This window comes from Aquarana catesbeiana, linkage group LG09 (genome assembly GCF_042186555.1).
Source record: "Aquarana catesbeiana isolate 2022-GZ linkage group LG09, ASM4218655v1, whole genome shotgun sequence".
Classification (NCBI taxonomy): domain Eukaryota; kingdom Metazoa; phylum Chordata; class Amphibia; order Anura; family Ranidae; genus Aquarana; species Aquarana catesbeiana.
Genome location: NC_133332.1, coordinates 78,838,030 through 78,863,337, shown reverse-complemented (window position 1 = coordinate 78,863,337; position 25,308 = coordinate 78,838,030). Strand labels below are relative to the sequence as shown.

The window sequence follows — 25,308 nt, the reverse complement described above, 5'->3', positions numbered from 1 at the left end:
AGAAGTAGGCATAGCAGATGCCAGTAATGTACTATCGGGTACTGACCGGGTGCAGTTGGTAGCCTGCTATGAGCCAAATTCATCCCCCCCTGAAACCTGCATCTCCACCTGAAGCCACCTGCATCTCCACCTGAAGCCCCGGATTCACGTAAAGTACTGTTGGGTGACTCAGTGCACGTTGGGAACTCTGGGGAGGGTCAGGGGACTAGTGACTGTGTGCCAGGTCCAGGCCCTAATGGGTTTCTGGAGCCAAGGCCCAGAGAAGAAACTAAAGTCAGAATGAACTCTGAAATTGATAATGTTTTGTGTGATGTAAAAAGTCATGATCTGTGCTGTGCAGACATTCCCTCTGCTGCAGTGGTGACTCCTGGGGCCCACCGGTCTGCCCCGAACTGGTCATTGCCCACTGCTACAGAGGGACTGTCTGTGAAAGGGCCCAATCCAACTGGGTCGGACCCTTGTGAACTTGGTCAAGCAGGCCTGAGGTCCCCTCCCCCTGTTGTCTCCCTGGCGTCTGTGGCAGATCGCTCTGAGTCCCCTGAGGCTGTTAAAATTGACATCAGCCTGGAGGAGTACAGAGGTCTGGCTGACGGGCGGTCAGTTGGGGATGGCGGGATGAGGGTGTACGGGGAACAGGACTGTGACTCTGTAACCACTTGTAAAGAAAAGGAATGTTTTGGAGTACCTGCTGAAAAGGCAAATTGTGTTTCAGTAGATCCTGGTACGGACAAGCAAGGTGTGCTTGTAACCTTATGTGAGGCAAAGTCTTCTGTAGTCTGCTTCTCTGCCATCACAGCTACCAGTACTTCCATTGTGGATTCTGGGCTGTGCATCACAGAGGAAGGACCACAGGGTGAGGGGGCAAATCTGATCCTATTTGACTTTACTCCCTTGGCAGTTGCGGTTGACAGCACTGAGTTCTTAGGGGCTGATACATTTGTTGCCAGCCCAGAGGAACTCAGGTGTTGTGCCAACAGGTACTCTGCTGAGGATGGAGTAGGAGTATGTGATGTGGGTCAAAGGACAACCCCCGGTGGAATTCAGTCTTCTGTGACCTTCTCCTCTGTCACCACAGTTGCGAGTACTGCTATTGCGGATTCATTGCTGTGTGTCACTGAGGGAATATTACAGGGTGACAGTGCAAATTTGGCCCCATCAGGGCCTACCATCTCAGCAGCTGCAGCTGACAACACCGAGTACTTTCTGGCTGATAAGTCTGATGTTAGCCCAGAGGAACTGAGGTGTTGTGCTGGCAGGCCTTCTGCTGAGGAGGACAGAGTAGGAGAGTGTGACACGGGTCAGAGGATGACCCCTGGCAGAATAAAGTGTTTTGTGGCTTTATCCTTTGTCCACACAGCTATGAGTATCATGATTGAGGATTCATTGCTGTGCATAACAGGGGAAGAATCACAGGATTATGGGGGAAAACTGACCCCATCTGAATCTGCTCTCTCAGAGGCTGCAGCTGATGGCACTGAGTTCCTACAGGCTGATATGTTTGGTGTCAGCGTAGAGGAATTCCGGGGTTGTGCTGGCAGGCCTTCTGTTGAGGTGGAGCGAGAAAAAGTGTGGGAGACAGGCCAAAGAGTGGAGGCCCTGGTACCCAGGTCATGGAACCAGGCCCAGATCACCCAGGGACGGCCTTATGCCAGGCTCAAACATCTGGGTGTGGTAGCTCATAGAGTACCACCAGATGGCCAGGGCCAATGGCTGAGAATGCTGACAACACACAATGACAAATTTGCCTGTACCCTTTCAGTAGGTAGTCAGTGGCCAGTGGATGAAGTGGATCCGCAGGGCAATCTACTGGCCAATCCTGATCCAGACCCGTTAGGATCAGTCAGAGAGGGGTGCGGTCGCCCTCTCCTATCTGCAAAGGGACAGGCTGAAATGTCGGTGGTGCCAAGCTTCAGTTGGGGGAACCTTCACCCCCATCTTAGGGAATCTTCCATGCAGACGCGTTAGCTGACCCGTTTAGGCTCAGCTGTGCGTCATCTGGAAGGGGGAGATGTGACGAAAATATAAGCGTAGGATAGTTTTGCCTTAACTAGATGTGGTGTGATCTGTAGTAGTGTAATTGTAGATGTAGTTTAATTCTGGGTTATTAGAAATATAGTATTCTATGTCAGTCATGCACATATGTTCTTTCATTAGCATTTGAAAAGGACAGAGATTTTTTCTAGGATCAATGTGACACCTAGATGCCAATAAAAGTTCCCATTAGAGTAAACATAGATTGCCAGCTTCCTGAGGCTCAAAGAAATCTGCTAGTCATCTTGGCCACACGGATCTGCAGGGGGCATTCACAAGGCTCCGGACAGTCTGTAAGCTTTGATTAAAATCAAGAGATCTAAGGAACCATTTTTATCTCTCATAAAAGCTAAAATATTAACGGCAGAGAGACGAAAATAATTCCTTGTGATCGTACACCTGATGGGTTACGTGTACATGTAACTCTGTATGTTTAGCAGGTGTGGAATCCTAGAGAACCACACAAAACCGTTATATGGCGCCTGATTGCGGCAGGCAGGCAGTGATTGGTACTGTTGCGATCGGCATGATGCGCTGGTATCGGAAATCCTATCCATGACCCAGCAATCAGCGCCGTTCTGGGCCAATTTGACTCTGGTCATTTCAGAACACAAAACATTTGTGGGCTGAGACAGGAACACCCCCCAGGGTTGATTGGCCAAGGGCTAAAGTCCAGCCCGCATCCATATTTCAATAAATTGGGTAGCCTGAGATATGGACATTGTTCTTCCACGAAGCCAGTTCGAAACTGGGGAGTTCCCACATGTTCCAGTATGCTTCTACTAACAGATAGATTTTCTTGGTAAAGTTTATTTCTGTTTTTATCCCTTTTTATTTTCATAGCAAATTGCCAATTAGTGTGTCTTTCTGCATTTTTTGTATCTTTTTTGGTAAATCTTTTTTCTTTGTATATCTTATATGCACTGCCCACTTTCGGGATATTAAATGATAAAATTAATAAGTGACTTCTGTGTACTAAGCTAGGACTCATATCTCTGGAGAGGTTGTTGTATTTTAGTGCCTAAGTACTCGGTTTAAGTTACGTACCAATCGGTATGCAATTGCACTGTGTGTTGGCAGATTGCATGCAGATTGTAAGCTAACAGATCTTCCAGACGGAGATCTGTGTGTGTGGTGGCTCAGCAGACCAGTCTGCGGACAAACTGTTGGGTGGTGGCAGGCTATCGTTTATTGTGTGTCTGGTGTGTGGGTGTGGGGACAGTGGGAAGAGTGATTAACACCGGGGTTCAAGCTTGCAGGATAGCTGGAGGAACCCTAGAAGTGTATAGTAATTGCTAGACTGCTCCCCAACCCTTAGAGTGCACCAGATTGTATGTAAGATTTGTATCTGCCTGTGTGTGGTCAGCTAGCTGGATTGGAGTGGAGTCTCCCTCTAGTGGTGGCCAAAGGTAGTGTAGGCTGTGAAAGTACCGCAGCCAGTCTTACATGCGCAGTATAATTTCCCCCTTATTCCCTTAGTTCCTCATATACCCCGGTCACGGAACGCACGTCGCGGTTAGTTAGTCGCCGTTGGGGTGTGAATTCGTGACAGTCCCCACTGTATATATTTTTCTAATTTTACTTCATCAACTTAGACTATTGTGTTCTGACGGCTACAATCACATCAAGTGTTCTGATCCATCACATATAATTCATATTAAAAAAAAACATTGAACTAAAGGCCGTAATGTAAAAAATAGGTAAAAAGCCAAGGGGGTGAATACTTTTGCAAGGCACTGTATATCAGGGGAGATAGGGAAACACAGATTAGTGTCTGCAGAGGCCCCGAGGGCCACACAGAAAGTGTCAAAGGCTGCATGTGGCCCCAGGACCCCAGGTTAATGAAATAAAAAGGCTTGTAAAACTTGCATTCTGTATTTTTTATATGTTTAGATGTATTCTATACTATATATTTTTTAATCATTGTAGGAAATGCTTGTGTGCCTCAAATTCATTCAACAATGGCTTTTATGTCAGGCCAAATAAAAGACCAGCATTTCTTCTTCAGACCTCTAGGAACCATGTGCTCAAAATATTCTTCTTCTAAAGGATTAAAACCAAACTTTAGGACCAGTGGCGGTTGGTGGTATAATTTTTTTGGTGGGGGCAGCAATTCGTCTGCCGCCACACCCTCCCGCGGTTGGATGGTCGATCGGTCCCCGCACTTACCCCATCTAGTCTTCCTTCGGGTGACGGCTTCACACTGGGTCTCCTCCTTCCTCGCCTTCACGGTGGTGTGGCTTGCCCTGCATCTTCTCCCTCCTCCTTCTTGGTAGCCAATAGGATCACTTCTCCTCTTGGCCAATTGGGTTTCTGGACCCGCATCCTGAGCCGGGATTGGCCAGGAGGAGAATCAGGAAGACAATAGCGAAAATTAATTTGCTATTGTCACACAGCTGGATGAGCTCACCCTTTTTGGAAGCCAATTACAGCCTCAGGCTCTAATCACATGCTTCTAGTAAAAAAAACCATTGGAATCCATGCTCCCAGCGCCCAGCATGTAAATTAGGGGGGCGACGCCCCTGCACCCCGTATGGATTGGCCACAGCTGTTTAGGACCCTTATCTGAAATGTTAGGGAGCTGAACAGAACTTATATCCTATGTTATAATTGAATGGATTAGCAAACACAATGCATGGGGATAGTGAAAATGCCATTAACATGAACACAAACATACACATACCACCCATCTTTAGAGATAGAAATGAGGGACACCTATTAGCAAACGTATGTAGGCATATGACACACACCCCTTCAATGCCCCCTGAAAGGAGAATTAAAAAAAAAAAAAAGATTAGTTAAACCCAAGTGCTTTTTTTTACCATTACTATTCCCTTATACAGGCTTTTGAAATTTACAAAATACAGCAATTAAGAAAATTGAGGAAAGGTTTAACACTGGGAAACGCTTTTTGAAAAATAAATAGTGCATTTTATATACAACTCTATAGATCTGACCAAAATGAGGGGCAAATGAGGAGAACAGAGGGACAGAGGGACTTTGTTCCAAATTAGGGACAGTCCCGTGAAATCAGGGACAGCTGGGAGCTATGACAACAAACAGATTGAACTGGATGGACCGGTGTCTTTATTTAACTATGTAACTATGAAATCAGAACAGGTATGGGCTGGAAATCCAGGGGTGATCACAATAGTGCTAACTTATCCTGCAAGCTCTTTCCAGCCTTTGTTTGGCTTTTTTTTGATAATGAGCATTTCAACCTGGCACCCTTGGCTATCTCTTGATCAGCAATTTATGCTCTGGTCTTTGTGTACCCTCTGTGGCCACATGGTACCCCTTGTGTCATATGCATCGCCCCTCTTTAGGCCCCGGTCTAGAGGCTTTGGGAGTTAATATCTGGTGACTATCTAAAAAAATCCCCTGAGAAAGCCTCTAATGGCGAAACACGTTGGGATAGATACTCCATCGTCACCACTTCTGTGAAAGAAAAAATAAATGAACGCTTCTGTGTGACACAACCAAAACACAAGTTGCTTTTCTACTTTTCTATTATTTAAAAGTTTCTAACTCTGTATAAATAAAGATGTATTTTTTATAGATTTGTTTGTCTCTTTAAGTCTTTGGCACCTCTAAAATCCCAAAAAAACTTTTGTGTACATACTATATACTCTGTGATGTTTGGTGCCTTTTTATTCGTGGATGTAACACACCTGGGTGGGCTCTGTTCGCATTCTCTGTGCCCTGAGCCCACCCTATTTTGAAGCCTATTAGAGCCCCCATTAGAATCCATGCATCCTGCAAGGGGGAGGACGCATTGATAGGGGAAGGCGTTGTTAGATAGGGGGAGCGGCGCCTGTGCGCCCTTAATGGAAGGGCTGCCCCTGATATAAAGCAAAACAATATCCTTGTGCAAATATCAAAATTAATCAGGTAGTCCTCTTTCCACACAATACGTCAATATAAGTCATGTAGTCCTCTTTCCACACAATAATAAAATTATATTCTTGTACACAGATTCTGAATAGTTCATATGCAATATTCCACCCTTAAGTGCCAATATTCCTTTTTTCATCCATGTTGACTCCCACCACCATTCACCACTGCGCCTCCAGTTGTGACCTGTTAATACCAGGTTCAAACACACTGGGGTTTGTGCTGGGGTGCACAATCAGGCTCATCTCCATTACTCCATTATTCCTCCTTGCTTTCTCTATTGATCTCTGCAATCGTACATTTCTCCAAATGGTGCATGTGTGGCCCTTTAAATTTGCAAATATTTTTCTGTAGGTAAACTGCTCCCGGGGATTACCAAAGCTCCCTCTGATTAACTTTTTCTACCCTGTTCTGCCTCTTCTTGATTGTAGCGATGACCACTGACAGCAAACATCTAGCGATCCGAATTGTCAGGAAACGGCTCACCTGTTGGTGGCACTGTAGCTCCCAGATCCAAAGGCTGCAGTTCCAGCATCCACCAGCGGGTGTCTTCCAGCAGCCAGAAGCTCATATCATTAGTCATCACCTGATGCTCGTTGCAGGAAGTATATTTGAGTCCTGTCTGTCCTGCTGTGATTGCCTTGGTTTTTTGGTCTCCATGTGCCCCTGACCTGCGTCCCTGTGATCCTGCATCCTGCTTCCTGAACTGGTGCCCCTGCCCTGCAGCCTAATCCTTTCCCACCTGCTCTCTCTGTCTCCTGTTACCCTTTCCCTGTCCTGCCTGGCTCCCAGCTCCCTCTACTTGATCTCCTGTGTATGACCCTGGCTCTGCTACGATTACGATTTTGCATTCCGTACTTGCTGTATATACTTAGTTTAGGCAGTTGTTCATCGTATGTCACAATCTGTTTGGCTATCTGGTTTGTTTTACACAGTTTGGTATGTGGGAGGTGCGTTTACACTTATGTTATTCACTTAAATTATTCAATAAATTACATTATTACTTTACACTGTACTTGTGCCTGGTATTCTCTGTGGCAGTCCACACATTTCTGGTCACACTGGTTCCTGACACAAATGCAGCTTTAGACCGGCGATCCTTTGCATGCAATCAGGCACAATGATCCTATACAGCAAGGGGCATGCAATTAGGTCCAGAGCTCCTATACTGCCAGGGGCATGTGATCAGGTCAGTGGCTCTTATGCATGCTTGTTACATGCAATCATGTCCAGGTGCAGGAAGGTGCAGGCGATCAGGTCCAGTGTAGGTATGCAATCAGCCCCAGATGAACAATGTTTCCAGCTCAGCTCCTCTCTGACTGCATCACTCTGTACTCAGCCCTCGCTAATCTCTCTGCACTGATCCCTGCGTCAGCCTGCATTGTTCATCTGAATGAATGAGTGACTTGTATATATATCTTGTATATATATATCTTGTATATATTGTATCTGGTGCTGCCTTATTGCATACCTACACTGGACCTGGACCTGATTGCATGTAACTTGCCTGCATAGGAGCCACTGGACCTGATTGCATGCCCCTGGCAGTATAGGAGCTACTGGACCTGATCGCATGCCCCTGGCTGTATAGGATCGCTGTTACCAAAGTGTAATGCACAATTTATTATCATTAACAGTTAACATTTTCCATAAAGCCACTCGATTTCCTTCAAAGCCAGCAACTCTTATTGCTGTACATATTTATTATGTAATGTAATCATTTAGAGATCAAGGGAAATCTTGTCACGCCTTAAAGATTTTTTTTAACCTATTTCTTTGATAATTTAGTGTCTTTCTCAGGGCCAACTTCACATCTTTATTCTTTAAACTGTAAATCAAAGGGTTTAGCATTGGAACAGTAGCTGTGTTGAAAAGTGAAAACATTTTATTGGAGTCCAAATTGCCTTGCCATGTTGGTTTTAAGTACTGACAGCCCAAAGTAATGTACAGAAGAGCCACAACTGTGAGGTGTGAGGAACATGTATAGAAGGCTTTATGCCTGCCAGTGCTGGAATGGATTTTTAGTATGGAGAGAATAATAAAGACATAAGAGAAGAAAGTCAAAAGAAAGGGAAAAATAGAGAGGAAGAGTCCATTGATTAAAATGTAGAGTTCTAGCGATGATGTGTCATTGCAGGAAAGTTTTATTAAGGGCACAATGTCACAGAAGAAGTGGTTGATTTCATTGGATTTATAAAAAGTAAATCTTGATAAGTAGATGAGTATAGGAATAATCTGAGAAAAGCCAAGAACCCAGCACACGAAGGCCAAGATGATGCACACCTTACAACTCATGACCATGTTATAGTGTAGAGGTTTGCAGATGGCCACATAACGGTCATAACTCATAGCTGTCAGGACAAACAAACTGTCACAGGAAAATGATGAAAAAATAAACATTTGGATCATACAAACAGTAAAAGATACAATTCTATCATGAGATACAAAAATAACAAGTATCTTATGAAGTGTGATAGTGGTTGAAGACATGTCTAGAATAGACAAGTTTCCCAGGAAGAAGTACATAGGAGTGTGCAGATGGCTTTCTAGACAGATCAGTAGAAGAATGATCAAGTTACCTATAAGTGTGATAAGGTACATTGTTAACACCAAGAGGAACATCGGAACTTGTAACTCAGGAACATCAGTAATACCCTTTATGATGAAGTATTTTAGTGTTGTGTAGTTTGTAGGACACATTGATTTTGCCACGTCCCTGGTTAAATATAAACAGCTAATCAATTCTCAGTTTTATTCAAACAAATATTAGTACACAGAATATTTAAACTGGCATGCTCCACATGGATTGTATTTAGAACGTTTCACATTTAGAACTAATGTACACATGTAAGTGATTTATAAAATTGTGAAAACCTAACAGCTTGGTATAGGAGATATTTGTGATTGTGTCTGGTAGAGTTAATGGTTTACATAGTTACATAGTTAGTCAGGTTGAAAAAAGGCACAAGTCCATCTAGTTCAAGCAAAAAAAAAAAAACCATACAGTCACATATACACAATCCTATACCCACAGTTCCAGAGGAAGGCGAAAAACCCCAGCAAAGCATGATCCAATTTGCTACAGCAGGGTAAAAAATTCCTTCCTGATCCTTCCTGGCTATATCCTGGATCACCTTTACCTATAAATATAGGTATCCAGTTATATTATGTGTATCCAGGAAATAATCCAGGCCTTTTTTAAAGCAATCTACTGAGCCGGCCAGAACCACGTCGGAGGGAGTCTGTTCCACATTTTCACGGCCCTTACTGTGAAGAAACTTTTCCGTATTTTTTTTTTTTAAGATAAAATCCTCTTTTCCTCTAGACGTAAAGCGTGCCCCCTTGTCCTCTGTGATGACCTTAAACTAAATAAGTCAACACCAAGTTCAATATATGGACCCCTTATGTATTTGTACATGTTGATCATATCCCCCTTAATCTCTTCTCAATAGGGAATAGATTCAGTTCCTCTAATCTTTCCTCATAGCTGAGCTCCTCCATGCCTCTTATCAGTTTGGTTGCCCTTCTCTGCACTTTCTCTAGTTCCTCGATATCCTTTTTGTGAACTGGTGCCCAAAACTGAACTGCATATTCCAGATGAGGTCTTACTAATGGTTTAGTAGGAAAGTTTGCTCAGTTCCCTGTGCTAACTAGGATTTGGCTGTTAAAGTTTAATATATTTCTCAGCTTCCCAGATAGCAAGGATAACTTGCCACAAATTTGTGGAAGTGTTAAATTGTAAGTCTGTTAACTTGCTGCACGATTTCACTGGCAAGTTGTACATTTGCCGAGCACTTGAAGCACAAGTTCTAGTTGACACTTTTAAAATTTGTAGCAAATTTGCAGGGCAAGTGTTGTAGCAAAGTTGCAGTGGTAAGTCTACAGCAAGAGTTCTGCAAGTCTACAGTATGAAAATTAAGCCACAGTGACCCCTGTGGTGGGATGACTATTGCACAACATACTGTAACTGAACCAGAACTTGTAGCAGACCTGCAGAATGTTTTCAAAAAAAGTTGATCTGGAGTCAAGCAATGCAGACTTTCTGCAATTGTGCAACAAACTTGTGAAGCCTGGCAAGTCTAGCAATAGCTTGGCAAGTCATTTGCAAACTTGCAGCACAATTGCTTGCTATCTGGGTTATAGTTGGCACATTAAAGGAGCAATTATAAGTAGCATCTCCACAAACTGGAAGTGGGTATAAAGCCAAAACGTATGTGGTGCGTGAGTGGTTAGTATCCCTGCCAAGTCTTTAATGTTGTTTGTGATCTGATTAAAGATATTTATCCTCTATATCAGTGGTCTCCAAATTGTGGCCCTGGGGGCAAATGTGGCCCTTTGCTTTCTGCTATTTGGCCCTTTGGGCACTATTCCACCCACTTACACCAACTATGGGGCATAATTCCTCCCACTGACCCCACAAAGGGGCACAATTGTTCCCAATGACACAAAAAATGGGGCACAATTTCATCCACTGAAACCAGTGTCTTCTGTTCTCCAAACGCAGATTTGCCATAACCAGCCCTTAACCTCCCAATCACGAGGCAAACCACACAAATCTTGAGGGTTAAACATGCAGAGTATAAACTGTTTATTAAGTACAATACATACACCTTTAAACTGCTCTGCATGTTTTCTGGTAGTGCCCCTTTGCACAGGACCTGTTGAGGGCCTTGGAACCTGAACTCAAAGACTTTGTACCACAGACTGCTATCACACACTTTGGTGTGTTGAACGGACTCTTCTGTGGAACTAATTCACAGGAAAACATTGACGGTGCCTGGCGGGTGCTGTGTTGCTTTAAGGACGCTTTGTGGTGCGCCAGAAAGCGCCCCATCCACCAGCGGGAGAGGATGTCCATCGAGGACTGTCGCAGACTGGTTCACAGTCTGCTCAGAGACTACCACTTGATGGACTTCAAGGAGGAAGAGGAGGTCTGAAGATTTCCCCTCCCCCCTCTCCCCTGTGTATCCTTTGGCAGTTCAAATAAAGCTTTGGGCCTGTGAACTCTTTTCTCCCTCCCCTACCCCACCTCCTCCACCCCCCCAACACACCCGTTGCCCATTTGAATGTTATTAGACTGTATGACCTGACTTTTGTGACATGTTTTTGAAGTAATGCTTTCAGGGTAATGCGGCGTCATGCATGATGTGATGTTTCGGGGTATTATTACACATTAGGCATCATACCGCAGGATGAATGTAATTTATTTGTATGCTTGGCAATGTATTGTTATGTAGTGTATTTATGCGCTGCGTCGCAGTACAGATTGGAATGTACCCTGTTTAAGTACTTGTTTTTTGTATATTTTCTTGCAAAATAAAGTATACATTTTCAATCAAAAAACATACACCTTTAAACACAGTTAGGGACACTCCCCTTAGCCTTGTCATAGAGGGGGTAGGGCACAAGGAAGAACCAATGGGAACCCGACACTTGTACAGTCAAACAGAAACTACAGTTGAAACTCAAAGGGATTATGACAAGCAGGTAACCCCTCCTTACACATCTCCTGCTGGGATGCGTCTCCACACCTTTTGTCTACATGCCATGACATAACAGAATTAAACACAGTAACAAGAAGGGGAGGATGTGGAGAAGGGATGCAACTTACATAGGGATATCATTACATTATCCCAACGCCATTTTGTTCCCAAGTCTCGTAGCCCCATTCTTTGGGCATACCGCCATCTTGTATATGCCTTTATCAGCTAAAAGTACATTGTTTGTGGAATAAAAGTATATATTTATCCAAACCCATTCACTAGGATGCTCAGTGTATTGCTACTTCTCCTCCCACAGCTCTTATACATATGAGAACAGAGAGAATGTGATCATTTATAAAAATAGTAAAAAAGTATATAAAAAAGTATATATACCTTTTTTTTATATCTATACAAAAATGTTTCTCGCTTCATTTCTACTTTAAACTGAATGGGTTGTTTTACAAGGTGATCATTTACAATTACTTTAATCTCTAGGATAGAATTTCTGCTTTCAGCTGTATATGTACTGAATCTGAATATACATTTTTAAGGTATTAAAAAAAGAAATTCTAATTAAAGTGTTACTAAACCCAGGACCCTGCATTCACTATATCTGGTCTCCCATAGTACACAGAACATGGAAATGCAATTATTTTAGTAAATAGAAACGGCTAAATACCTTTTCACATCAGCAGTATACAGCAGTCTTATGACTTCTATAAGTATCTGGTTAAAGCTTGTAGGAGGAGTTTTCATTAATCCTTGATTGTCCTATGAGGCTACAGGACCCCTGACCCTCTGTATGGACAGTGCTGATTGACCCTGTGCCGATCACATACACCCTCCCAAGAAAAAAAAAATCTCTATCAATACACACCAAACTGAGCATGTGCAGAGTGCCCCCAAGGCTCTGCTCTATCAGGAGATGTATGAAGACAGTGGAAAAAGGGAAGAATCGGAGAAGACAGGATCAAACAGCCTTTTTACACAATGCAGTTTGCTGTTTGACCATTTTTCCATAAGCGCATTTGTGAGGTATGGCACTGATGTGGAGGAGAAGACCTGGCTCACAGTCTCCACTCTAATTCATCCCATGATTCATTCATCATAATTCTATTGGGTTGAGGTTAGGCCAGTCAAGTTCCTCCACCCCAAACTCGCTCACCCATGTCTTTATGGACCTTGCTTTGTGCACTGGTCCAAATCATTTGGTGGAGGGGGAATTATGGTGTGGGGTTGTTTTTCAGGGGTTGGGCTTGGCCCCTTAGTTTCAGTGAAGGGAACTCCTAAGGCGTCAGCATACCAAGACATTTTGGACAATTTCATGCTCTCAACTTTGTGGGAACGATTTGGGGATGGCCTGACCTCAACACAACAGAACACCTTGTCTATGTTCAAACATTCCAATAGACACACTCCTAAACCTTGTGGACAGCCTTCCCAGAAGGGTTGATAGCTGCAAAGGGTGGGCCAACTCAGTATTGAACCCTACGGACTAAGACTGGGATGCCATTAAAGTTCATGTGCATGTAAAGGCAGGCGTCCCAATACTTTTGGTAATGTAGTATAGCTCAGATAAGGAGTTGGACTTTACAGGGATTGCGTAAAATAGTATATATTAAATTTGAAATAATTGCTGCCAAAAATACTGTTGAAAACACAAAATAATAACGCATGACCTCCACTGAATTTGGTAATTTGGTGCATAACACACTGGCATGGAAAAGTCCAGAAATACAATAAATCTGAGTTTATAAATATACTTACAAGACTGGAAAAAATATACAACCTCAGGGGACTGTAAAATATGTAGAACTAACCTTACTGAAAGGCTGAACCTAACTGACATAAACTGTTTTTCAGCTCAACTATGCAATAAAAGCTTTCTCAACTAGCTCTCCCCTAAAATTAATAATAAATATAAAAAAAGAAAAAACTATGACATTAACTATATGACCCAAAATAATCATATATCAAGTAATGTTTTTGTTCTAAATGATACTACCATACTTTTCTTGTCATAAATGTTAAAACTTCAATGTACTTCTCTGAAAATCTGGCATGTGCTCTTCATGAATTGTTTCTACATAATAGATGGCTCATTGGTTTTTATTTTTTTTTTATACCTTCAAATTATTCTCAAGTGTAAATTACATTCTCAGACTTTTCTCATAGGAGATTCTCATAGGAAAACAAATCAACAAATTAGAGGAATTTTAATTAGCAAATACATATCACTATAGATATAATTTGCTAAGCTACAAGGATCCACACTTATCAACAAGATTCTTATAATCAGCATTGAATATCAATGAGAATTGAAGATAACAGTCACATGGCTGAAAATATGGATTCCTGTGACAAATAATACATGCATAATAGCTTAGTAAATTGAACATTACCTGTGATAACAGCTATTATAACTGTTCAGCACTTAAAATAAAACATATACAGTGGCAAGAAAAAGTATGTGAACTGCTTGCTATCACCTTAGAAAAGTTTCTTATGAATTTTCTGTAGAAGTTCTGTAGGAATGCCCAGGATGATAAGAAATTTTGGTAAAGAAATCAGCTCAAAGCTGAAGTCTCACTACTCCTATATGTAAGTCTCTGATCAATTTGGATACAGAATTGGATAAAATCCTCAAGATCATTAGGAGTCTACTCTTGCAAGCTCATTTTTTTCCTGTTCAGAGAGCCCTTGGTGGAACTGATTATTTTGCGCTGCTGGGTTCCAAGGGAGCAACAGAGCAATTACCCTGCTGCAAACTATGCAGCTTTGCTTTAGTAGTAGTACAGTGGTTAGCAGCATCATCAACATCCTATCTCATCACAGTCATAAAGAACTTAAAATTATTTAGAGTAGCATTTTCTTGTTCTACATAAGGTGAGGCCCAAGCTAGGGATCCCTCAGTCAGGAAGCTGATAATAAACATTATCTTCTTTGTCTCAGAAATAAATGCAGTAAGTTGCATTCAGAAATCAATGTGCCACTGGTTGAGGAAACCTCTGTGATGTCAGTGATCTCTATTAAACTTGAGTGGTAGAGGCATTCGTGCATTAGCATCATCTCAGGAACATAAGTCCAGCAGCTGTTTCTGCCAAGTATGTATTTCCTCCTAGTGAACAATGTGGCTGGTGATGGCGGCTGAGTTGTAAAATTAGAATCGTGTAGCTGCTCCTTTAAAAGGGTGTAGACTCCAATGAAATGGTAAACAAAGGTAAAGGTGTTGGCGCTACAAAACAACACATAAATAGTGATTCAACATATTAAATGGTGCATGAAAAACCATGTGCATATTCAATAGCAAAGTGATTAAAGTCCATTGTGAAGATCCCAACACCATAAAAATATATATGAAATCTTCTAGTTTGATGTATTTTCAAATAAGTGCTTCACCACGAGTGCTCATGAGGTAGATGGCAACTCACCAAGGGTGTGTGACCACTTTTTAAGGTAGGTCACAATGCGCTTTATTTGGACAGACCAGATGGGCCCTGGGTTTGCATCTCTCCACTTAGAGACTCTTTCTGGCATCAGCTGGGGATGTGGAAAACAGGCTCCACTAGGGACACAAAGAAGAGCTTTATGGTGTAGTACGTTTATTTAAAAAGGTTTAGGTTAAAAACATAAGTTGCACTCACATGTGACTGTGCCAATCCCAGCACTAAGGTCTCTACAGCATGTGCGGATAGTTATACCAGGCTCATAACGGCGTGCGATCCATGCCTTGTTCTGGGGATACTACTTGATGTCACATATGGGACCCGGAAACAGGGATTTGTCACATGTGAGTGCAACTTATGTTTTTAACCTATATACAAGAAAGGGGGAAATGTATAACAAATACACTGGGACTTTAAATGAGGTGCATAAGGGGAGATGCACCCCCATCCCTAATCTGGATAAAAATATATTGCATATGTGGTTTTTGACATGGTATATACTGTATATACTGTCCTATATGGTCCTACAGTATATTATATGTATTTGTATTTCATCTTGCTAATTTGCTGTGTTCTGCATGTTCGGGATTTTATCCTCTATGTACCTACTTGTTGTTATGGTCTTCATTCCCCATGTTAATAAACGTGTTGATTACTTTTTACAATTGTGTTATTAACTGCCTCATTTAAAGTCCCAAACCTTTTTTTTTTAAATGTTTTTAAACTAAACCTTTTTAAATAAACGTACTACACCATAAAGCTCTTCTTTGTGTCCCTAGTGGAGCCTGTTTTCCACATCCCCAGCTTATGCCAGAGGGAGTCTCTGAGTGGAGTGATGCAAACCCAGGATCCATCTGGTCTATCCAAAGCGCATTTTGTCCCACTTACCTTTGGTGAGTTGCCATCTACCTCATGAGCACTCATGGTGAAGCACTTATTTGAAGGTACATCAAACTAGAAGATTTCATATATATTTTTTTGGTGTTGGAATTGTCACAATGGACTTTAATCAGTTTGCTATTGGTCATGCACATGTTTTTTCATGCACCATTTAATATATTGAATCACTATTTATGTGTTGTTTTGTAGCGCCAACACCTTTACCTTTGTTTACCATGTATTTCCTCCTGTTGGCCTTTTACCACACTTTCCAGTTTGAAAAGATAGGTAACTCTTGCAGCCTCCATTTTTTGGTAGGATTATTCTGTCCTGGTCAAGCTTGGAGATCAGTAGCGAGGCTCCCACCTTCCTGCAGGATGAGTACACAAGCAGGTCACCCTGGCGGATGATGCTGGATCACCCGAGGTGTGGAATCTAAGCACTAACCAGTATTCATCAGAGCTCCTAATGGTGGAGATTTTTGCTGCATGTTAGTATCAGGCCGTGATCCTGAGGGTCATCCCACCAGGAGATGTGAGCAAGCCTGGGTCCAGTGGCAGGTATAGCAGGTAGGGCTCAACCAGAAGTGTAGTCAGTAAACACACCAAAGTTTGGTAAAAATGGTGCAGGTTGGGATCAAACAGCCTCTTCTCTCCAACCCTTGACTGGTGGTTGTGGAGGTCTGCAGGTGGGAGGTTTATCAAAATCTGGAAGTCCCCCTCCAGATACTGTCCTCCCTGTGAATGAGTATGGGGTACATAGTACTGCTACTCATGCCCAGAAAAAGTTATAACCTAAAAATAAAGACACTCAAACGTATGACAAGCCCTTTTTTAAAAATATAAACACCCCCAAAATATGGGCCTTGTTGTAAATCAATTGTCAACCATGATGCTCGTCACCCACTCCCTAGCCACAAATTACCACCTACAATCGATCCCAAAGGTAACGCTAGCCAAATGACAGTATCCCTAGCTATCATCAGCTATATAAGGGAAGGGGCGGGGATAATGCTGACATTGATGACAAGATATGGTCATGGCAAATTATTTTTCTATGAACGTTCAAACACAAATTTAATGTATGGGCAGCTTCACATTATCTAACCCTGCAAGGTCTTGTTCCACCCATCAAAATAGAGAGCAAGTTAAATAAATCTAACAGCCATATGAATAGACACTTGCTACATGCTTTGTTTGTAACAATTCCAGTTTTATATGCACTAACAACCCTTTGAACCTTGATAAAACTTGAGATACTTGTTACCTGTTCTCTCCCTCTTGTCTATTCAGTTTAGCTGCCTCCTCTCTATCCCCCTTCATTTCTGACTTCACAGCTTTCTCTTGCTCCCTTACCCACAGCCTGTGTTCAGGTAGAAGCAATCAATTAGAACCACTGCCTGAAATAGATACAGTCCATCGTCATGGCAAACAGAGGAAGAAAGGAAAGATGACCTCAGCTAAACTCCATCGACTAGGACAGTGATGGCGAACCTTAGAACCCCAGATGTTTTGAAATGACATTTCCCATGATGCTCAACTGCACTGCAGAGTAGCTGAGCATCATGGAAAATGTAGTTTCAAAACATATGGGGGCCAAGGTTCGCCATCACTGGTCTAGGAGGACCGGAGCAAAGTCATTACATCACTTCTCCTGTTTCGATGTAAACAATGCCATTTAAAAAAAAAAAAGCATTAGATCAATGTTTTTTTTCTAATGCTTTCCATTGTAGGGAAGAGATGTGGGGTCTTATTGACCCCACATCTCACCATAAAGAAGACCCGTCATGCTGTATTGTTATTGCAAAGAATGTTTACATTTCTTGCGATAGCAGTAAAAGTAATCAAAAAATTTTTTTTAAAGGGACAGTATGCACAATTTTAAAGAATGACATGTTGCACATCTATTTACTCGCCATAACATCATCTTTTTTATATTTTACAAAAAAATTGGATTATATGTTTTGTTTTTATTTTAATTCATTAAAGTGTAATTGCGTTTGAAAAATTGCTGCACAAATACCATGTAACAAAAAATGTGCAACAACTTTATTCTCTAAGGCCTCTGCTGATATATATATATATATATATATATCTACAAACTATGGGATATTTTTATTTATCTATTTATTTTAGTTCTTAGTTTTTACTAGTAATGGCAGATATCAGTGACTTATAGCATTATAACATTATATATATATATATATATATATATATATGTATATATATATATATATATATATATATATATATATATATATATATATATATATATATATATATATATGTATATATATATATATATATATATATATATATATATATATATATATATATATATATATATATATATATAATGTTATAATGCTATAAGTCGCTGATATCTGCCATTACTAGTAAAAACTAAGAACTAAAATAAATAGATAAATAAAAATATCCCATAGTTTGTAGATGCTTAAACTTTTGCGCAAACCAATCAATATACACTTATAGGAATATGTTTCACCAAAAATATGTAGCAGAATACATATTAGCCTACATTTATGAAGAAATTTGATTTTTTCATTTTTTTATTGGATTTTTTTTTACAGCATAAAGTAAAAAATATAGTTTTTTTCAAAATTGTCAGTCTATTTTGTTTAATAAAAACCACAGTGGTGCTCAAATACCACCAAAAGAAAGCTCTATTTGTGGGAAACAAAGGACACATTTTGTTTGGGTACAACGTTGCATGACTGCGCAATTTTTATTTAGTAAAGCAGTGCCGTAACGCAAAAAATGGGATGGTCATAAAGGGGGGTAAATCTTCTGGAGGGCAAATTTTTAAAATGGATAGTGCCTGCAGTTGTTTCCACTGGTCCAGACTGCAGCACTTGGCAGCTATAATCAAGTGGGGGAAATGGATTTCTTATAAGATTTCCTAGAAATTGTATTATGTTGTAAAAAAAAAAAGATTAGTTAGGTTTGGGAATATAGGATGTACCTCTGTCTAAAATAGCTATCAGGGTGGGCATGACCAAAAAACATGTAAAATATCTCCCTGGGCCATACAACATGTTGGTTATATGTAATGTAGGACTTGTGGTTGTCCTATACCAAAGCCTCAAAATCTTGAAACCCAACTCCTAGTATTTTGTGCATACTGATGTTTTATGTGCATAGTATAAAATCCTGTGTGTCTGTTCTGGAGTCAAGTGAATCTGGAGGTCTTTCTCCCATTTCTCTGTGAAAAGTGGGTTAAATGCTTCTGGTAGTGAGTTCAAGAGGTTTTACATAATAGACTGTATGTCTAAGGTGTTTGCAGGTGGTAAAGATGGAATAAAATAAGACATATGTGCCCTTCTCCAAAATCCCAAACAGGTCAGGTGTGTGTCTATGGTTGATCTTTCTAGAGCTGGCCATTGCTGTGTTGCCGTATAGGTCCCGCAGATCCCATTTCAGTATGGCATCTAAAATGGAGGATCCTCTAAGCCTGGAGGAAACGATGGGTTTCTGAGGTTTGGGAACAAAGGGTAGGGTGTTGGAGATATGCCCCCTTTTGGGAAAAAAATCCTGCATATGGACCCAGTAACTCATATCTTTCAGGCACCAAGGCAATGTCTGCAAGGGTATTTTGTGAGAATATTTTCAACCCGTTCACCTCCTCCTCTCCTGTACATCGAATGTACATCCAGTCCCCTGTGCATCAACCCCTGACCTCCCTTATTCTGCACATCTGTATGTTAACCCCTTCATCTCCATCCTCCCACTGTATGTGACCAGTACATTAACTCCATCACCTCCTCCTCCCTCTGTTTATGATGTTATAGTGCACCATTAACATGCTCCATGCTTTAACCACTACAATACAAGCATGCATTTTATTTCCAAAAAACAAAAGCAAAGAACATGAACACTTTAGGGTTCCTACTTTCCAAAAAGGGATTTTTTTAGGGTGATGGTTGTGGTGGTGGTGGGGGGGTTCATACTGTCCTGGCATTTTTAAATGTTATATTTTATATCAGACCATAAGGGAAACATGTTTTCACAAGATTTTCATTTATATAGAACATCTCTAATAAGACTGTAGAATATTATGATGCTAAAAAAGGTTTTTTTTTATTTCATTTTCTAAAAAATTATGCCAAAAAAATTACAACTTCAAAATACTTGCCATGCCTCTTATCAAATACTTTGGACTGTCTACATTCCAAAAAGGGGTCATTTGGGGGATATCTGTACTATCCTGACATTTTTGAGCCTCAAAAAAGAAATGAGATGGGCCGTCAGTACATCAGGATTGATATATAGAAATACTGTATACTATAGTTTGTGGATTCTATAACCTGCCTACAGACTAAACTGCTTGAGTTGTTTTCCTGATATAGTCCAACCATCTCTCTTTTATTACATACTGCCTACAGACTAAATAATATACACTGATTTGGAATATTTTCACCAAAGAAAAGTAGCAGAATGCATTTTGGCCTAAATCTATGAAGAATAATATTTTATTTGCAAAATTATATATCAGAAACAAAGAAAAATGTGTTGTTTTTCTTTAAAAATGCTTGGGTTTTTTGGTGTATTTAGCAAAAAATAAAAAACCCAGTGGTGAATCAAATACCACCAAAAGAAAGCTCTAGTTATGTGAACAAAATGCTAAAAATTTAATTTGGGTACACTGTTGCATGACTGTGAAATTGTCATTCAAAGTGTGACAGCGCTGAAAGCTGGAAATTGGCCTGGGCAGGAAGAGGATAACTAAATAACCTACAAGTGTCAAAAGACTTTAATCAAATAAATTGGTGCAAAACTCAATACGTGCATATATGAAACATGGCTCAATAAACATTTCCCAGATAACATTTTAAATAAACAGATGTACAGAGGTGTTAATCATTAATTTCATATTTAGGTTTAAACACAGTCATTAATTTAAACAGAAACAACTGTGTAGGGGGGATTAAAATTGGGTGAGGAACAGCCAAACTCTGCTCCATGGCAAGACTGAGCACAGCAACAAGACACAAGGTAGTTATACTGCATCAGCAAGATCTCACCCAGGCAGAGATTTCAAAGCAGACTGGTCGACCAAGAAACCTAATTCAGCAGATGAAAACATATCATGCTTACGTCCCTTCGACATTGGAAAATGTCCAGCAGTGCCATCAGCACAGAGCTGGCAGAAACCAGTGGGATCCAGATACACCCTCTACTGTCTGGAGAAGTTGGGCCAGAAGTGGTCTTTGAAGAATTGCGGCCAAAAAGCCATGCCTTTAACATGGAAACAAGGCTAAGTGACCCAACTATGCACAAAAGCATAGGAACTGGGGTGCAGAAAAATGGCACCAGGTGCTCTGAACTGATAAGTCAACATTTTAAATATTTGGCTGTAGAAGGAGGCAGTTTGTTTGCCAAAGGGCTGGAGAGCGATAAAATAATGAATGTCTGCAGGCAACAGTGAAGCATGGTGGAGGATGCAAGTTTAGGGCTTCATTTCTGCAAATGGAGTTGGAGATTTGGTCATCAATGTTGTCCTTGTTGCTGAGAAATACATGTAGATACTTATCCATCATGCCATACCATCAGGGAGGCTTGTGATTGGTCCCAGATTTATTCTGCAGCAGGACAACAGCCCCAAACATACAGCCAATGTTATTGAGAACTATCTTCTGTGTAAAGAAGAACAAGGAGTCCTGGAAGTGATGTATTTGCCCTGATCTCATCATCATCGAGATTAAATGAAGAGACAGAAGGATCTAAGGCAGTCTACATCCACAGAAGATCTGTGGTTAGTTCTCCAAGATGTTTGGAACAACCTACCTGCCGAGTTACATGATGTTTTAAAAGGCAAAGAGTGGTTACACTAAATATTGATTTGATTTGAATTTCTCTTCTGTTCATTTACTTTCCATTTTGTTATTTGATAAATTTTTTTTTTATTTATATAATATATATATATATATATATATATATATATATATATATATATATATATATATATATATATATATATATATATATATATATTTTTTTTTTTTTACAGAATTTTCTTTTTTGTTTGGCTACTGTGTTAAATTGTGTGGGGTCTTGCTGAGGGCTTCTTGGACATCTTTGTGGCACACACAGAAGAAGCTAAGAAATTAGTCAGGGAGAGTTTATGGCTCTCAGTAGGAACATATAAGATTTAAATGTACATGAAAAGTGGAGGAGATTCTGGGAAAGATCTCAGACTTGTGTATTGCATTAGTTGTACCAGAAAAAAGAAGGCTAACAAACACCCGTAGACACAATTGTGAACCAAGTACACCCCCATTACATGCACATAACACATTTTTTTTCATTTCTAAAGCATATTTAGGCTCCATCGCATATCAGACTAGTTTGATGTAATCATCAGACAATAGTTGTAATTGTTGCTCTCATACTTGGTACATCTATAAATGATTTTAAAACCTCATTAATGTATTTTATGTTGTTGTGGTATGTACAGTATCAATAGAATGTGGATGACACTGTCCACTAACCTGAAATGTGGAATAATGCCTTTTTATTGGATTTTGGGGGTAGTATGACATACAGAAACATTCTGTTTTAAGAAAGTTCTTTTGTGTGTTTCCCACTGATTTAGTGGAGTGTTTTTTGGTTTCTGAAATAAAACCTTTAAACCCATATTTCATGTAATAATTTGAGAAGACTGTGGTCTTTGGACAGATAAAAACAATAGTTGTTTTACAATGTGAGCACATAAGCTTGCTAGAAAATAATATTTATTTATTTACAACATACTATTCATATATCTCACAAAAATCATTTAAACCTACTTCAAGAAAACATGTCTGATTTCATTGCCTCATTGGTTCACAAGCCATACATACTTTAACCACTTCCCAACCACGCTTTAGCCAAATGACAGCTACAGAGCATTCGTCCAGTTCTGGGAGAGTACACACCCGGCACGCACCCAACGCACTCTCTGATTGGGGATCGGGGTAAAGAGACAATCACAGCAGCTCTTTACCAAATGAGCAGCTGTGTCCAATCACAGCTGATCACAATGTAAACACACTTGCCAGTTATCGGCATTCCTTTCCTCATGCTGTCACAGCATGAGGAGAGGAGAGCCAATAACCAGCGAGTGTGAAAGGGGACATCTACACTAATAATCAGGGCACTGATCATCAGTGTCCTGATTACCAGTGCAACCCCAACAGTGCACATTAGTGCTGCCAATCAGTGCCTCCTCATCAGTGCCGCCTATCAGTGGCCATCAGTGCCACCTATCAGTGCTGCCTAGCAGTGCCCTTCAGTGCTGCCTATCAGTGCTGCATATTAGTGCAGCCTCATCAGTGCCCACCTGTGCTGTCTCATCACTGCTGCCTATGAGTGCCCATCAGTACTGCGTTTCAGTGCCTATCAGTGCTGCCTCATCAGTGCCCATCAGTGCAGCCAATCCGTAAACATCAGTGCCGCCTATCAGTGCTGCCTCATCAGTGCCCATCAGTGCAGCCAATCAGTGAACATCAGTGCTTCCTATTAATGCCCATCAGCACACATCAGTGAAGGAGAAAAATTACCTGTTTGCAAAATTTTATCCAAACAGAAAATTTTATGCAAAGAAAAACGTTGATTTTTTTTCAAAATTTGGGGTCTTTTTTAGTTTGTTTAGAAGAGAATAACCCAGTGGCGATTAAATACCACCAAAAGAAAGCTCTATTTGTGTAAAAAAATGATAAAAATGTAATTTGGGTACAGTGTTGCATCACCGCGCAATTGTCATTCAAAGTGTGACTACGCTGAAAGCTGAAAATTGACCTAGGCAGGAAGGAGGTAACAGTGTCCAGTGGGCAAGTGGTTAAAAGCCATGGTTGACCTGGTTCCCTTCCGCTACCTTGTCCTGTAGTGGTGTTGGGGACAGCCAAAGAAACCACAAAGGGAGACAAGTCAAAACTCCTGGATGTGTTAGATGCTGAAGTTTTTTCAGCATGATTATCTTTTAAAGTCAGTGGAGTTTAGTGGCATGGATGGTGGGACAGGTAGCTATTTCTATTTTTCTTTGTTGGCTTGGTTTGTGCTCAGTTTTTTTAACATAAGAGACAGAGCTGATTCAACTAAAACCAGAAGGTAGATAATGGGAGCTATATCAGCCCCAGATTCCATTTCAAAGCCATTTTAACATCTTTATTTTTTAAGCTATAAATGAATGGATTTAGCATAGGAACGGCAGCTGTGTTCAACAAAGATAAAATCTTTTTAGACTCCAGGGTACTGGATAGGTTTGGTGTCAAATATTGGCAAGCCAACGTTGTGTAGAGCAAGGTCACAGCTGTGAGGTGTGAGGAACATGTGTAGAAGGTCTTCTGTCTTCCAGTACTTGTAGAGATCTTCAATATAGCATTTATTATAAAAATGTAAGGAATGAAGGTGAGGACAAAGGGTGTAAAGATCATTGGAAACAGCCCTTCTATGAAGAATAGAATTTCCAATACAGTTGTGTCATTGCAAGAAATTTTCATTACGGGGACAATATCACAGAAAAAGTGGTTTATTTCAATGGAGGAATAACAATTATACCTATACACTATAATGAAAGGAGGCAAGACCTGGCAAAATCCTATCGTCCAGCTTAATGAGGCCAATAGAGTGCACATTCTACCATTCATGGCCAGATGGTAATGCAAAGGCTTGCAGATTGCTATGTACCGATCATAACTCATGGCTGTAAGTATGAGTAATTCATGACCAGCAAAAGAACCAAACAGGTACATTTGTATCATGCACTGAAGAAACGGAACAGTTTTATCTCCAGTGATAAAGTTTATAAGAAGCTTGTGCAGTGAAATGGTACAGCAAGAAATATCTATAACAGTCAAGTTGAACAGAAAAAAGTACATAGGAGTATGGAGCAGCGGGTGTCGGCAAGCAACGAGAATGGTCAGATTACCACTCAGAGTTATGAGATACATAAGGAGGACCAGGAGGAAAATTGGAAACTGCAACTTGGGGTCATCAGAGATCCCTCTAATGATGAAATATTTGATAGTTGTCACATTTACAGGCATTTTGAAAGCTGTGTTCTAGGACATGGAAGAAACCAAGAAGACATATATAAATATATTATATTACACCCCACCCCATAGTAATCTTATGGCATTTCTGGTAAATTATATGTAATAGTTTTTGATCATATGTATTTGTCATGATTATCTAGGAAATTTTTGAGAAAATAATTATATGATTTAACATTCTGTCACATACTATATAACTGATGACATCTAGATATGTGTTATAGAATTACATAATTTATTTAAACCTAAAAACAAACATTGAATACATTACAGCTTTCCAATACTTAGATGTGGTGGCTGCATTCATTTTATTTCTTTATTTTTTTCCTTTTTTTCACTTGGTCATCCAGCCTGTAACATGGTTTCTGTCTTAGTTAGGGTGGCTCCTTTATATATGGATTATAGCACTCCCTAGCACTGTCTAGGGAGGTTGTTGTTGGAAGCACTGGTAGATTCAGACTTTACATAAGTGACTAACAATTAAAAGCCTAACTCCAGCTAACACATTTTAAGAAGTGACAGAAGC

General features: G+C 40.4%; 2 protein-coding genes across 2 annotated transcripts; both read right to left on the bottom strand.

The window, feature by feature from the left end:
- Window positions 1–7,668: 7,668 nt before the first annotated feature.
- Window positions 7,669–8,625, bottom strand: LOC141108951 (olfactory receptor 8G17-like). The gene has a single exon (XM_073600912.1). It carries the CDS (start codon window positions 8,623–8,625, stop codon window positions 7,669–7,671), a length of 957 nt encoding a protein of 318 aa, XP_073457013.1.
- A 15,227-nt stretch (window positions 8,626–23,852) lies between these two features.
- On the bottom strand, window positions 23,853–24,776 carry LOC141108950 (olfactory receptor 6C74-like). Its single transcript, XM_073600911.1, has one exon. It carries the CDS (start codon window positions 24,774–24,776, stop codon window positions 23,853–23,855), a length of 924 nt encoding a protein of 307 aa, XP_073457012.1.
- Between the last annotated feature and the right edge of the window lie 532 nt (window positions 24,777–25,308).